The sequence below is a fragment of the Uranotaenia lowii genome, chromosome 3, assembly GCF_029784155.1.
Source record: "Uranotaenia lowii strain MFRU-FL chromosome 3, ASM2978415v1, whole genome shotgun sequence".
NCBI classification, from domain to species: domain Eukaryota; kingdom Metazoa; phylum Arthropoda; class Insecta; order Diptera; family Culicidae; genus Uranotaenia; species Uranotaenia lowii.
Window position 1 is genome coordinate 208,830,374 of NC_073693.1, and position 16,942 is coordinate 208,847,315.

At 36.9% G+C, this 16,942-nt stretch overlaps 1 protein-coding gene across 1 annotated transcript; it reads right to left on the reverse strand.

The window, feature by feature from the left end:
- Positions 1 to 7,640: 7,640 nt before the first annotated feature.
- LOC129756255 (uncharacterized) lies at positions 7,641 to 9,541 on the reverse strand. Its single transcript, XM_055753062.1, has 3 exons — positions 9,228 to 9,541; positions 8,265 to 9,161; positions 7,641 to 8,193 (listed from the first exon to the last, which is right to left on the reverse strand). Exons 1-3 carry the CDS (start codon positions 9,410 to 9,412, stop codon positions 7,941 to 7,943), a joined length of 1,335 nt encoding a protein of 444 aa, XP_055609037.1. The 5' UTR covers positions 9,413 to 9,541; the 3' UTR covers positions 7,641 to 7,940.
- Between the last annotated feature and the right edge of the window lie 7,401 nt (positions 9,542 to 16,942).

A 16,942-nucleotide genomic window follows, 5' to 3' on the forward strand; every position in this document is an offset into this window, starting at 1 on the left:
GCAGAGATCGCTAGGCCACGCCAGGCAAAATGGGTATTTTCAGTTTTGGAAAAACTATTTGTTTCTTAAACATTATTCTTAAAAACACCTTATTTTAGAACACGTTTCTCATTTTTTTTCGCATAAAATTCTTGGGTTTTAATATGAATAATGTGTGATTTTTCAAAATATAAAATTAATTTTCCATTGGCTGAATAAAAATTTAAGCAACAACTCTCTCAACTTTCTGCAATCATTTCTTTTTTAATCGCTAGAAGTGATATCTAATACTTAAGGCTTTGAAAGCTGAAATGACCCAGTTTGGCAAATAAAACCATCAACCAAACGAAGAACATCAACTTGAGCCCATATTTACCTCGAAAATCAAAAAGCCATTGGATTTGTAAGTGCTTACTAAATAAAAATTTCCTTTAGGTTGACCTATTGCCTTATAAAGTTTTTACTTCAATAATATGCCTAAACCACGTGTATCCTGAAAGTGATCGCCACGCCTTTATTTTTCTTTTCAAACGGTAACTTTTAAATTAGATTTCCATTCAATTATAGTACTGGAAAGGAATACTAATTTTGGATTCTCTGCTGAATTTTCATTTGTGATTTTTACTTTTCGTCAGCCAAAGCAGATAGTTTTAAAAAAAATATCGCAACAAACATAAATTTCTGTTAAAATTTCAAAACCGCTTTTTATGTAAACTTGCGTTACATAGAATCATAGAACCAAGATAAAGAAGGAATAATAGGGGGAAGTCGTCTACTACCGGACACTTAAGATTTTTAAGCAATAACTTCAAAAATAGATTTTTTTAAATATTGGTTCCTCTTCTGATTTGAAGAGTATCAATATTATGATCACTTAACTATGTATATTAGAAAAAAATTAATTAACAACATATTCATGAAGTAAGAGAAATCATTTTATGTTAATTTTCACTCATTTCCAAAAATGTTGTCTATGGCCGGACACTACGAATTACTTCACCAAAGTTGTCACCAATGGCACAAAAACGTAGCAAAATGACTGAATTCACTTGCACAGGTCTTGTGAATATATGTTTCCCAATACTGAACGTTCTATGAAGCCAGTCATAAAAGTTTTTTTGACACACCAGAATGAAACATTTGTTTCGAAAAAACAAGAGAAAAACTGTCTATGACCGGACAGCAAAATCTTAAGTTTCTCAGAGGACCAAAATAGTTTCGTTATTGAACCCTTATCCTCTGCTAACCATTTGGGGGTGCTATAAAGATGAAAAAATGAAAGTTTCAAGTTTAAAACATCTATCATTTTGAATATTTTCTTGTCCGGTCATAGAAAACAATTTGGTGTCCGGTCATAGAGAAATCGCACTTTTTTTTATTTTCCTAATATTTCGTTTGAACTTCCGTTTTGTTATCTTATATCTACTGTGTGTCGTGTCTATAATTTTTATAAAGTACACATCGCATGACTACGAAATTTTCATGCGTTTTCTAAAATGGCGTTCTTCAAATTCAAATCGCCAGAATAATCCGAACACGTCTTCGTCTACAAACGTCGCTCTTAAAACTGCTTCAAGAGCCCTAAGAACACGCTCGTCGTTTCGTTCGCCTGCCAAGACCTCTCTTTTCCAACTTCCATTGCTCTCGTTTCAACCATTTCGATAAGCTCTACTTCTCTTTTCCCGACCAAAACCGACAGCGTCTATCTCCTTTGTCTTATGCGATTAAACGAACGTACATGTAATACATTTTTTTTATACGTATATTTCTTTCGAGAACTGATTAAATACACAGAGAGAAATACTCGCGTTATTTTATTTTATACTTTCATCCTATATTCTACATTCCCCTTCTCCCCTACTCTTTTGAGTGAATTATATTATTATACTTGTTGAATTCTTTCTAAAATACATCCTATGTTGCTAACTTTTATGATATTTATAATTTTTTTAATGTGTTCTTAGATAAACATCCAGCTTTTAGACAAAAATTCTAACGTCGGATTTGAAACTCGGACTTCGACGATACATTAGGTTTAGTAGTCCATGTAAGATATCGAATCCAGTCATAAAATAGGATTAAACATTTCATATCGGATCCATCTCACAAAATAAGAACCATATTTAAACTGCGGCATTCAGAATAAGCCACAGTTTTGATGTTCTGAAGCTGAATTTAGAGCATTTTATTTAAATTAATGATTCGAAACTATGCAAGGTATAGATACGACAACAGATTCAGACCAGACTTGAATTTCGAATTCATACTTTAAATTCGGTTTGGATTTTAAATATTGAATTTGGTTTGCTGACTCATGTCGATTCTGATTCAAAACACTTAATTCAATTTTAGACTAAAGTTCAACTTCAGGATTTAGAATTCTGTTTTTAACAAAGATAGTAATTTAGTCTTTTAGCTTTATTTATGAGTAACCGATTTCAGATCTCAAAACTTCCGTTCGAGCTTCCGACTCAAATTGAAACTAAAAGAAGAAGTATTTTTTGGCACATATTGATAGCAATTTCAGTTATGGATCTCGAAAACACATTACGTATAGGTAGAACCGCATGCGACGCGTCCCGATTTTAGATCTCCATCCGATAGCCACGTTTAAAGAAGTAACTAGAAAAATATATCAAACAATTGAATATTATGTGACAGATTTCAACACTCCATGTTTTTAATTTTTGAACATTATCAAACTAGAGAACCTTTTGCAGAGATGGTCGGAATATGTACCTTGGAATATCCAGTAGAAATAAGCGGTCCTAAAACTGTGAGGATTCAAAATTCAGAAACAAATTTCAGATTCGACTCGAAATTGACATTCAGATTTAATGACTAGCATTCGTACCTAATTTGATACCCGAAATACAGTTTTATATCAGATAAGATGAAAATCTCCTATTAGGCCCATCAAGTTTCATATAAGTTTCATATTTAATTTACCAATTTATGTCAGGTATTCAGACTTTGAACTCTTTATCAAGACTCATTTACTTAATATTGATTGAGATTCAGTTCGAAAATACAGATACCATATTACGTTTTCAAAATGTGATAGGATATTAACCATCAGACTCATTTTCCAACTTTAGATTTATAATAATATTTCTACTTAGATTGGATAATTAAGATTTACTTTCGCACCCCGTTTGAAACGGGAATTAAAGTCTCTTAAATCTAAAGTGTCTGTAATCGCATATAACAACTTGAGTTATACTATTCAGATTTCTTAAATTTAAATCCACGTTTACGGTTTACAACGTCAGTTTAATAGTTCAAAATATTTCATACCGGAATCTCATTGGGTATCCATGTTTCATTCTCGGATTTCGAATCATTCAGCTACAGAATGTAGATAAATAACACATTCAACAGAAGGAAAAAACTATTCCTTTATTCTTGTCAGTATTTGTTTATTTCAGGCATAGATTATATCACATATTCCATGTAAGATCAAATAACTTCAACTGCGAATAAAATCTCAGGGTTTGGCTATACAAATTTCATACCAAATTGTTATCTTATATCATATTCAGCACTTGGTTCAAATCCTTATTTCACAGTCACGTAATGAAAATCATTTAAACGTTTAAGATCTCTTAGTCAGTCAAAGATATTTAACTGAACAGTTCATTTCAAGAAAGTTACGATATAAAATTTCATATCCCACCTTGAATTCCAGCATTCAGGTTTCTAAGATCGCAATCGAGATCCCTGTCCGTGTTATTTTCGGACTTCTTGTTTGAAAAATCATAAAGTTTCTGTACCAAAATCTTAATTTTCAGGTCCATTTTCTAGATTCGGATTTCAATTATATTTAGGGATTTAAAAGATCAGTTATATCAGTTACTACCAGAATACAGAATACTTAACCTCTTAAAACAAAGCGATCATTTGAATCTTATCGCGAGTATCGGCATGCAGAATTCGAAAAATTTATAATCTTAACATGATTCAAAGTTATCATGAATTCATTAGTTGAAATTTCCCATAATTTTACAGGGCCATAGCCATACAGGGCCGCAGATGATACTGAGTCTTAAATCCATCTTGCCACATGACCATCCAATACCGGGCTTTACTGAGCCTTTTCTTTTGAGGTCTAACAAGTCTATTTTTAAAAGGCAGCACAGAGCCATTTTATTTGAGCCTCAAAGAACACTTACTTTAAAAGCCTCACGATGCAATTTGATTTATTACTCGGCCTCATAGAACGAATTCTTTGTAGGCGTCGCAGCACCGTATTTAAACCTTACCAAGCCTTTCTTATGCAGACCTCGCAAAGCCGTTGCTATTAAGGCCTCTCATAGCCATTTCTTATTAGGCTTCACTAAGCCACAATTCTTCACTAGGCCTCACAGAGCCATTTAACACAAGGCCTCACAGAGCCACTTTTTTATTCGGCCTCACAGAGCCATTTTACTGGCCTCACAGAGCCATATGTTACTAGGCCTCACAGAGCCATGTTTATTTTTACTCGGCCTCACAGAGCCATCTTTTTTCTAAGCCTCACAGAGCTAAATTTTAAAGGCCTCACAGAGCCACTTTTTTACTCGGCCTCACAGAGCCATTATTTTTCTCGGCCTCACAGAGCCATTTTTTTTACTGGCCTCACAGAGCCATTTGGTTCGAGGCCTCACAGAGCCATTTTTTTTTTAACTCGGCCTCACAGAGCCATTTCTTTCGCAGTCTCATAGGCCCAATTCTTTATTCAGCCTTGCAGAGCTGATATCCACAACGGTGATATTTGTCCCGTCCAGAGGAGCACCACACGCTTTCTTAAACTTACAAAATCCTCACGGGGAAATACACACATCACGGCAGACAACGGTAACACAACAGTTCAGAAAACACAGATCAATGTGAACAACTTGCAAAAAAGGAGCTTTTGTTTGCGCCAATGTCGTGTCTATAATTTTTATAAAGTACACATCGCATGACTACGAAATTTTCATGCGATTTCTAAAATGGCGTTCTTCAAATTCAAATCGCCAGAATAATCCGAACACGTCTTCGTCTACAAACGTCGCTCTTAAAACTACTTCAAGAGCCCTAAGAACACGCTCGTCGTTTCGTTCGCCTGCCAAGACCTCTCTTTTCCAACTTCCATTGCTCTCGTTTCAACCATTTCGATAAGCTCTACTTCTCTTTTCCCGACCAAAACCGACAGCGTCTATCTCCTTTGTCTTATGCGATTAAACGAACGTACATGTAATACATTTTTTTTATACGTATATTTCTTTCGAGAACTGATTAAATACACAGAGAGAAATACTCGCGTTATTTTATTTTATACTTTCATCCTATATTCTACACTGTGGTCGAAAGATAACCAATCAACGATGTCGTTCATGTGCAGTTCAAATTTTACAAGCCGAAAAAACTGACCTCAATACAAAGGCAAAGTTTAGGCGATCCTCTCCGTACTACTAGGCAAAAGCTTTAGATGCCTATCATTGGTTTACCTTTTAAGATTGGATTACCATATTTCTAACATCATATCAGGCTACCATTCACTTTATTTTCATGGCGTTAAAACATTATTAGGATATGGTGTTATCGAAAAATCTCAAATTAACATTCATAAGAGTTCTTAGACTTGCTTTTTATTGCAAGCTTCCATTTATATTAAAAATACGTTAGGAAGTTACGACCTCAAATACCGATTTTCATACCGATTTTTAGGATTTTCATACCGATAAAAGATTTTTTTGGTTTCCAAAATACCGATAAAAATGTGGCATCACTGGTCCTGAGAGAGCCGAGAGCGGCTCAGAAAGAGAGCCAGCCAGCAGTGGGCTGCATCAAGGCCACCTGAAGAGTGCAGCAGCAGGCGTTGCTCGTCGTATATTAAGAAGAAGTTAAGTGAAGTGTAAATAGTTCCAAGAGAAAATAAACATGAATCGTCGCCATCAGTAAATTATAAGTGTTCTCTTTTCTTCGCTCTGACTCTTGCTCCGATGCCATTATCAGTCGGCTCTTTTCAGAGCTCCACCTGAGAAAGAGTTTGTCGTCGCGGCCTTGGCCTCCAGGTACAGTCCGAGGACTTGCCTCCACTGGTGAGATAGCCACCAGGGGTTGTCTAGAAGAGGCTCGCTCCCGCAGGGGGAGTGAGTCCCATCAATGTTAGTTTTGCCAAGCGCCGCATCTAGAGTCCACTAATGGTTGTTCATGGCCCAACAACTGTTTTAGTTGTTTTTTTAGTTGTTTTGAAAGGGTTATGAATGTTCTGTTAAAAAAAAAAAAAAAAAACACAACCTTAGAAGTTTGCTCCTAGCTTTCCTTTGCATTTTTTTAATAATAGCACTTAGTGCTTGATTATTTAACCGCGATAAATCTTAGTGACAGTTCTCGATCAGGATTTTCAAAACAGGATACACTCAGGTTAGATAGCACATATTTGAATTGGAATTCCCATTTTTGCTTATTTTCGATAAGTTATGTGTGTTGGTTTTTAGTTAAAATAAAAAAAAATATACATAAAACTTTTTGAAAACTTCAAACTACCGGATGTGGTATGAATATCTCTACAATATGAGTATTGAGTGAAAAGGGCCCAAAAAGTAGCAAAAAAATGTTGCTTGTAAGGGCTAAACGTGTAGAAATCGATTTTCATTGCCCGTCGCCATCTTAAATCAAAAGATGGCGGCTACCACTCAACTAGAAAATACTGAAAATGACTGAAAATCGCATAAAACCCTTACAATATGAGTATTAGTTGAAAGAGATCGCCCAGTAGAAGTTGAATTTCTTTATCTGACGCCATCTTGAAATCCAAGATGGCGGCTTCCGCTGAACTTCGAAATGTCGTAAATGGCTTAAAATCGCATGATACCTTGGTTAAAACGAGTATAAGACGAATTTCTCTATCTGACGCCATCTTGAAATCCAAGATGTCGGCTTTCGCTTAAATGACACAAAATCGCATTAAATCGCCACTACATGGGTATTGGGTGAAAGGGTTTAACAAGAAGAAATCGAATTATTCCTTTCCTTTTTTTTATTTCAAGATGGCGGCTTCCGCTCAACTTTCAAATGCTGTAAAAGACTAAAAATCACATGAAACTCTCACAATATGGGTATCGGGTGAAAGGTCCGAACGAATGAAAGTCAAATTTCGCTATCAGACGCCATCTTGAAATCCAAGATGACGGCTTCCGCTGAACATTAAAATAATTTTAATCACAGAAAATCTAATGAAATTCTTACAATATGAGAATTGAGTGGAAGGAATAACACGAAGAAGTTGACTTTCGCTATCTGTAGCAGTCATTGATCCAAGATGGCGGCTACCGCTTTTCTTTTCAAAGCTATAAATCACTCAAAATCTAATAAAACATCCACAATATGGGGTAAAAGATGAAAGGGCTAAACGAGTAGAATTTGAATTTCAATATCTGACGCCATCTTGGAATCCAAAATGCTTTAAATCATTGAATATCGCATGAAACCTCCACAATATGAGTATTTGTGAATTGGGATAGGCTAGAAGAAGTTGATTTTTGTTTTCTGACGCCATCTTGAAATCCAAGATGGCGGCATCAGCTGAACTTAAAAATGCTTTAAATTATTGAAAATTATTAATAAACTCATGTAAACGTTCTTGAACAATTCTGTAATAAATCATCGATGAGTATTGAACCAAAACGAAGGTTTGAGTAATTAAAAATGACTCTAAATCGACCCTGCTTAATGGGTAGGGCTATGCCATTAAACCGTCTTTTTTGTTTTGATTGAAATTACACAACTGAACAGATTTTAAGATGACATTTACAGTCTTCCTGAAAAAGTCATAGCCGTTTAAATTCTCTTGAAACTAAACTCACCATAAAAGAATCATCAGCATATCAACTCTGATTTTCTTTGCATTTAAATGTTATCTTGTATGCTATATTGAATTTTATTGAGGTAGATCTGTTTTATAATATTTGATAAGATGCATAAATCTCGAGATTCTATTCATGCAAAAATTGTAGATATCCCATCTTGGAACAGTGCAGCATAATTTCGGCTATGCGATGTGTCGCCGTAACTCCACCAGCTCTTATCAGCAGTTCACTAAACTCGGGCGCGTGTATATCATTGTGAAAATAATGCGTAATCGCCGAAATTTCGTTCGTGCTTGCCAGCATAGCCGGTTGAAATTTGATCGCAATCATCGCTCCGTATATGAAATACCGCGACAGGTGCGCCATCAGGTTGTTGAAGCTGTTGAAGGAAATACAAAAATGATTATTAGATGATGATGATTAATATTTTTATAGAATCATTAAAATTACCTGTAAGGCTGCAAACGGATGTCATCGGTAGGGAGGTTTGTAAGTTCCTGAAGACACCGAAGAAGTTCTGTGTGATAAGCCTTCAAGACATCTTCCCAGCATTGATTTCTCGTTTCGGTAGTCATGTTCATATACATGAAAAACGAAAGATCCAGAGCCGGAGATCCGTAACGATTTTCTTGGAAATCAATCATCATAACATCTGTTGCTTTGCCTTCTTCATACTTGAACAGTACATTGTTCCGATTGTAATCGCCATGTAGAATAACTGAGAAAGTTTTATCCTGTTGAAGACACCGCTGCATAAGCTCAGAAGGATTGCTTCCATACTTTTCACGAATAGTTTTCACATCACTCCTTTCTTTATCAGAGGTGAAAATACTTGGGTTTGCATCATAATACCTGTAAATTCTCGTTTGTGTCGCTTTGAAAATAATATCGTAGCTTTCAAAAACGATCTTTCCATTCTCAATAAAATTCAACGGAATTATCGTTTCGATCAATTGACTCCATTTAACCTCATCCAGAATTCTAAGCGCGTAGCTGCATGCATGAAACTGAGCTATTTTTCGAGCCATCAGTGTTAGATGTTGGCTATCCAAGTCAAGTTTAGGACCACTTGTATAGCCAAGTTCTTGAACATTTTGCATCACAAGTATCGTTTCCAATTGGTCACTATAGTTCGGGAAGTTTCCTTGATCGGCATAATAGATTCTGGGGCACCATGTTCGAAAATTGATGGAAGCTTTGCTCTTCTCAATCAGAGCTCTGAACAGCGGTATCACATTCTTGTAAACGTTTATTTCGTTCGGAAACAAAATAAGACTCAGTGATTCTCGTCGAAATTTTTCGTCACCTTTCATCACTTTCACGAGCAACTTCAAAAGTTCTTTTTCTCTGAAATAAAAAAAACAATCTCAATGAAAATGTCTCTCTTAACAAATAACCATCATGAATATTCACCCATTATTGCTTCTTTTAATCGCAACCTTAAGTTCAAATATCGAAGACATAAATCCGTCGAAGTGTCCTTGCATTTGAAGATCAGTTTCTTCCACCTGAACGTTGAGCAATTCATCATTAGATGAACAAATTTTTGTTACCAGATCGGTTTGAAGAAATTGCCTTTTCCGGTCCAAATCTTCCATGACTAAGCAAAGTACAACCTTCTGATTTAGACAGACGTTTCTGGACAACGGTCAAAATAGGACTGACTAATGTAATGGGTTCGGAATCTGTGATAAAGGTAGATAGGCCGAGGTTGAATTTCCGTAATTTGATACCACTCTCACTCTAAATCAAACGCTGAAGTAGAACAGGTTTCATTTTATTAACGTCTGTGAAACCACAAACATGCAAACTCATGGTTCAAATACCCTAAACATACTGTGCCTAACGATCACTAAACAAGTACCTGGTAGAAAAAAAATTTTCTTATCGCAGTCGAAATATTTATTTTTATTTTCTATTTATTTTTATTTATTAGATAATGAGTTGCGTGTCTTGTTTAAGCTTTTCGTCATAAGTGGCAAATATACGAAATGATAAGTAATGCTCAGTCAAAGCTCGATAAGAATTTGTAAAGAGCAACTTAGAAAAGGTAGTGAACTTTTTGCATTCGGTTGTGTTTGTGAGCTTACTTGGTTGAATTTCAACTTTTTGCATTTTATTTTTATTGAAGAAGAAATAAAAAAAAATGGCTAGTGTCAAAAATTGTTAAGCTCCTTTTTAAAAAAATTGAAGGAATATTATTAGTCATCATTGCTGTCATCAAATAACAGAGTCTGTCATTTTTGAACTAAATTTACTTTTTAAAAGCTCCTGATATATTATAAACAACTGCCTTCCGAAAAGAAAATTGATTAACGATCTGGAAAAAAAACTAGCGGAAAAGAAACTGTATTCTACCTTCATCTATTTTTAGTCTATTATCGCTTTTTTATTTTGTCGAAACATGAAATGCTGAATGATTGAACTGTAAAGGCAGCCACACAATACCGCGTCGGACGTCGCGTCGCGTCAGCTGTCAACGCCGTCGTTGAGTACTAAAACGCTGACGCGAAGCAACCGACGTTTTTTGCGTCACAATACAACGTCAAGAAACGTTTTATCCAAAGTTTGTCTTGATTTGATTTGTGAGAAACTTCATTCAAAAAGCGGGCCAATCGATGAAGAATTTGGCTCACCCCATCACGTCGGTCAACCGGCGCCGGTACCGTCAGACCTTGGTGCGACGCAAATCTTTACCGGAACAGGGAACCGGAGGCTAAGATAAGGAAGTTCAAACTAAAAACAGTAATCAAAGATTTTAAGTTTTTGACCCTAGCGGTTCCGCGGTCCCAAAAGCAGAACAACTTCAAGGAAAAAAAAGTGTTTATCATTCGCAGGCTTCCGATTTTGAGCGGCATCTGACCGTTGATGAATTTCGAGCGATCCTACGGGGGAAAACGGCCGAGAACGAATGCCTGAGCAACCAGCAAGATGCAGCGGCAGAGCACTGTGGATTAGTTAAAAAAGGTTGAACTGTAACCGGGAAAATCAACAGCTGTACCGATTTCGATTCTCATCCCGGACGCTGCTTCGTTGATGTTCCAGTCGGACATTTGCCCAGAATGCAGAACTAGCAAGGACCAAGTACCTATTGAATCAAGTGAAGTTTGGTTCTGTCATTGTGCGTGCATACTTGAAGAGAAATTTATTTTTTTAGATTTTTAAAACCGTACATAAAACAAAAATCATGTGAATTCAGATGACAAATTCAAATTTAGGTTCAGATTCAAATCAAGAATAGAAAATTTCAGAATTAAAATTGTAGATTTCTGATTTTTTAATTCAGATTTCAGATTGTAATTTTAAAATATTTTTGGTCATTTTCAATATTAGATTTCAGATAGTAACTTTGAAGATATTTTATGTCATTTTCCATTCCAATGATACTTGTTGTGTTTGTTTATTAATTTTTCATAATATTTCCAATTTTTCTCGTTTAAAAACATGAAAAAGTCGGAGCACGACGCGATACTATTTCGATTTTTTTCAAAAACAGAACGTCGACGCTGGAGAACGCTGCTATTTAGAACAAGTTTTGCGTTTTAGTGCAATTCCTTCACTGACGCGACGCACCATTGTGGTGACTCAAACTGAAAATGGCATCCTCAAAATTAAATGTCAACGCGACGCGACGACGGACGGGCTATTGTGCGGCCGCCTTAACTATCTCCTCTGAACTCAATACTGCACTCTGTTTTCGATAGAAACGGTATTAGAGAAGGGCCCATGCATAGGACCCATACATGGGGGGGGGGGCGTTTTTTAAATTACGTTTTTGCTAAAAATAATAACAATACCAAAAATGCACTAAAAATAAGAATATTAATTGTATGGAAAAACGTAAAACATATCAAATATATACATACTTGTTGTGTTCAAATATAAGCGCGTGGAGACAAATGACAACAACACAAATTTGTTGTTCTTAGTTCAAGCTTCAATGTGGTTCATTAGCTTTAAAAATTCACTTGCAAGTTTTTGCAATAAACGCTCGGAAAGTTGAGTAAAAATAAAACTCAAAGTAAAAATAAGTTGGCTAGGAAACGTCGTAGAATGTTGAAACCTTAAGCAAAACGTGTGATTTAAATGCCCCAACAAATGTTCAGAACATCTTATTCATGTAAATTCTCATCTAACTATAGTTAAGATTAAAAAACTAACTATTGAATAACTTTCAATATAAAAACTTTGTAACTCTGTTCTGAAAATAGATAGATTTTGATGTATTCAACAAAGTTTCATATTTTCACGTATTCTACAACTTTGTAGTTTAAAGTAAAGCTTTATCTATTGAAATAAAAAAGTTAGAATTTTCTATTTTTTTATAGTGGACTTTGAATAACTTTCGGTGCGTTCAAGTTATGGAGCATGTTTTAAGAAGCAAATGTTCTGAAAACATTTAAAAGATAAGATTAAAGACAGAGGCGCTACGAAAAAAGTTCCACTTTCAGCCCTTTTGGACCACTGTGCATTGTGACGATCGATTTTAAGAATGCCTTCAACAATGCCCGCTGGGAAACGATTGCCAAAGCGCTTCACAGGATGCGTGTTCCTAATACCCTTTGCAGGATAATAGGATGCTTTGTGGAAAATCAAATCCTGACGTACGAAACCGAAACTGCGGCCCTAACAGCGGGTGTTCCACAGGGTTCCATACTCAAACCTGTGTTTTGAATGCCATGTATAATGAGGTGTTAACGCTGAAACTTCCAGCAAGCATGCAGATAGTCGGATTTGCTGACAATATCGTGCTCATGATTACCGACGTAACAATTGAGGTGGTAGAAGACCTTGCAACGGTGTCCGTAGAAAGGGTTAGCATCTGAGTGGAGGGAGTTAAGTTTCAGATAGTTCACCACAGAACTGAAGTTCTGCTCGCGACCATCACTGTTGGAGATTACTGTTGGAGGTCACACGACATCTTCGAAACAGCAGCTGAAATACCTTGGAGTAATGATCGACAATCGCTTAAGTACATCGGAAGTCACCGATTCATTGGCCTGGATGATGCCGAACTGCCATGGTCCGAAGAGTAGCAAAAGACGTCTCCTTGCGAGCATAGCATTGTCGAAACTACGATACGGAGGAGCGGCCTGGAGCTCCGGGATAGAAGAAGAGCGCAACTGATGGAAATTACGGAGCACACATCGGCTGATAGCCATGAGAGTTTCCTGTGCATTCAGGACCATATCAGCAGATGCAGCTTTTTTCATCGCGGGCATGATTCCATTGATATAACTCTGGTGGAGGATATGGAGAGTTACAAAGCAAGAGCTGTAAAAGGAGTGGGTAAAATTCAACTAGCAGCGTCAATGCTCAAGTGACAGGAGCAATGAGACGCATCGAACAACGCAAGATGGACGCATAGGCTAATCCCGCGACATTCAGACTGGGTAAATTGGAAGTATGGAGAGGTCAACTTCTACCTGACGCAGTTCCTTTCGGGTCATGGGTGCTTTAAGCAATACCTTCATCGGTTTAAGCTTATCAGCTCGCCTTATTGCTCGGAATGCGTAGAGACGGAGGAATCGGCAGAACATGCTATCTTTGTCTGCCCCTGGTTCAATTCAAGGCGTCAACAACTTCAAGATTTGAACGCTGAAAACATTGTGAGTGAAATGTGTCGCTCTGATCAGTTGTGGCGTGCTATAGTCGAAGAATTCTCGCAAATTATGCGCGATCTAATACGATTCAGGAAAGTTGATGAACGGAGAGAGCGAGATAGTCAACCAAACTTGACAAGCTAATGGAAAGTCTTGGGCCTTGTATGACACCACAATTCAAAAGCAATGCGATCTTTGTTTAAAGGTCTCACGTATTCAGATATGATCTTTCCTGCAGCAAACGAAAGAGGAGATACCATTCGAGGAGATCGTGACGGGCTTCTAGCTTGGAAGCTTCTCAATTGGCCATGCCTTGGTGGTTAGACCGTGAACACCAAGTCCCTACGCACCATCTATTCATTGACTTTAAAGCAGCATACGAGACGATTGACCGTGACGAGAAAATCATGAAAGAGAACGGCTTTTCCGGGAAGCTGATCAGACTGATCAAGGCGAAGGTTGATGGAACGCAGTACAGTGTGCGGATCTCAGGTGAATTGGCGAGTTCATTCGAATCGCGCAGAGGGCTTCGACAAGGCGAAGGTCTACTCTTCATGATGTTCAACGTGCCTCTAGAAGGTTTTATTCGAAGAGCTGTGGGCGAAATGCCGGGCACGATTTTCAACAGATCCAGTCAACTTATCTTTTTTTTTTTTTTTTTTGTGTGATGGTCCCACAGGCCCATTTGGGTCCTTCCTCCACCCCATACGCATCTTTAGAAGTGGGAGGGACAGTTTATCCTTAGGATAATATATATTGTTTACTTTATTTTATCAATTTCTGTACGACTTATTCGTCTTACTCCCGCGTATGTCCATCACCGTACAATTTCTATCTGATGCTTCATCAGATCTTCATCACTATTGTATTATCCTTTTTAGGATTAGTCCTTTTCTCAAATTATCTGTTTCACGTAATTTATTGCCAGGTTCTTAAAAGTTTTTAAGTTTGGACTGTCTTTGATGCTCTGCGGTAGGTTGTTATACATTTTCAGTCCGTTATAGAACACAGAACGTTTTGTCATCTCTTTTTTCGTGTTTGGTAATCTGAAATCGTGTGCTCTTCTGGTATTGTATCCGTGTATATCAATTCCGTACTGCAGACCGTCTGATAGATAAGCTGGAAGCAACCCTTTAATCATTTTGTAGATAAAAATCAAACTGTTATACGCAATCCTCTGCTTAACTGACAACCATTGAAGCACTAGGAGTATATCTGTTGCATCGTATAACTACTCGCATTATTTTGTTTTGTATTCTTTGCAGCCGCTTTGTTTGTGTTTCTGATGCATGAAGCAATATCGTAGCACAATAATCAAAGTGTGGCATAATAACAGATTTCACGTAAGTTATTTTTGACCAAAAAGTCATATATCTATTTATTCGACAAAGTACACCATATTTAATGGCAATTTTCTTTATGATGTAGTCGATGTGAGCTATGAAATTTAGTTTTTCGTCGACTTGTATTCCTAGGTATTTAACCTGACGTACTTTTTCGACGACACAACCATCAATAAACAATTCTGGGCAAACTCCAATCTGTCGATTTCCAATAATCATCCAGCTGGTTTTATTTAAGTTAAGGCACAGTTTTCTATGCTTCAAAAACTCTGCAATGTTTTTCAAATCTGAATTTGCCTCTGACATCACGAGATCTAAGTCTTTACCACTCCAGTAAGAAACGGAATCATCTGCGAACAGTTTAAGGCTGCCATGGCGTAAGCACTTTTTCATGTCATTTATGTAGAGTATAAATAACAAGGGACCCAATACACTTCCTTGGGGAACCCCTAGACTGTTTTCTCTGTATTGAGAGTAAGATGAACCATATTTTGTTCGTTGCATTCTGCTATTCAAGTAATTTTTAAACCAGTTTAAAACCGTACCATTTATACCATATTTCATCAGCACTTTTAGGAGTTCTAATCGATCAATTGTCTCGAATGCTCTTTTGAAGTCTAGAAACACAGCAACTGTGTATTTACCGTCTTCAATATTAATTTTCCAATTACGAAGTAGTAGGTTTACAGCAGATTCAGTAGAATGCTGCTTCTTAAATCCTGACTGCTCAGCGATCAAAATGTCTTCACGCTCAATAAAGCGTAAGAATTGCTTTTTGGCTGCTAATTCTAGGACCTTTTCTTGGATTTCCAACATGTTTATAGGTCGATATGATGAAACCTCTCGTGCATTCTTCTGTTTTTCAATAGGAATCACTGTTGAACATTTCCAGGTATCAGGTACTATTCCTGTTCGAAGACTTGTGTTTATGACATCTTTCAATGGAATTGCTAGTACAGGTAATGAATCTTTAAAAACTTTTAGAGAAACATTGTCGATACCCACCGTGGGTTTCATATTGTTCACTATTTCATCAAACTCTTGACTACTTATCGTTTCGAATGTGTGAAAGTTTCCACCATTGTGACTAATTTGATTCAAGCAGCTATTATAGCTTGCCGGAATACTGTCATGAATTTCCATAACGCTATCGATAAAGAAGTCATTGAACTTCTGGGCAATATCAGATTCATCTGTGATTTCAGCTCCGTCAAACAAGATCGAATCAGCTTTGGCACTATTTGAACTTATTAATCGTTTTATCGTTTTCCAGATAAGTTTTCCATTGGATTTGTTTCTCTCTAATTCCTCTTGAAAAGATTGATTTTTTGCTTCTTTAATTTTACGAGAATATTCATTTCTCACTATCGTGTATTTACGCCAACTTCTTTCACATTTCGTTCTTAGAAAGAGTTTATACAGTTTGTCTCTTTGCCTTTTCATTTCACTAAGACTTCTGGAGTACCATTTAGTACCCGTACCAGTACCATTTAGCACCAGTTTTTTACGAACACTTCTCGGCTCCACGAGCGCATTAACACTGTTTTTTAATAAAAGATCTAAACGTCTTACCGACTCATTAAAGTCTGCGCATCTCAAGGTTGGCATACCTGACTCAAGCAGTTGACGCAATGCATTAGCATTATACCGACTCCAGTCGTTCACAATGTGGTAGCCCTCACGTATGTCTTCGCTATTCCCAAGTCCAACATAAATACTAATTGTCTCATGGTCTGACACGCGAAAATCTTCGAGAATATTCGCTTCTGCATTGTTAAAATTAGTAAAAACTAAATCTATTCTGGAACTGCTGGTAACTGTTATCCTTGTGTCTCCAGTTACGATTTGACGAAAGCAATTTGCCTCCATGACCCGTTTCAAAGCTCTGCACTCTGCCTCCTTATTGAAATTTATATTAAAATCTCCACAGAAGATGTTGTCAAATTCATCTGCGACCATTTCACTCAGCCAATGATTTTCCAGGATGTCTAAAAAACGGGCAATACTTGCACTCGGGGAATGATAAATTCCTCCAACGACGATCTGTCTTTTACCATCGCTTAGTTTCGCTGCCAGTATCCAGTTCTTTTCAGCATACGCATTTAACAGAATGTCAATTTTGAAAATATTCTGTATATACATCGTAACACCTCCAGTATGTCTTGAGTGCGAAAAGCAGTGA

Bases quoted from the DNA above. Each gene is read 5' to 3' on its own strand.
- LOC129756255 (XM_055753062.1), bottom strand. From the start codon at position 9,412: ATGGAAGATTTGGACCGGAAAAGGCAATTTCTTCAAACCGATCTGGTA. The intron at 9,162-9,227 runs GTGAATATTCAT...TTTTTATTTCAG, and splicing joins ATTAAAAGAAGCAATAATGG to AGAAAAAGAACTTTTGAAGT. The intron at 8,194-8,264 runs GTAATTTTAATG...TTCCTTCAACAG, and splicing joins ATCCGTTTGCAGCCTTACAG to CTTCAACAACCTGATGGCGC.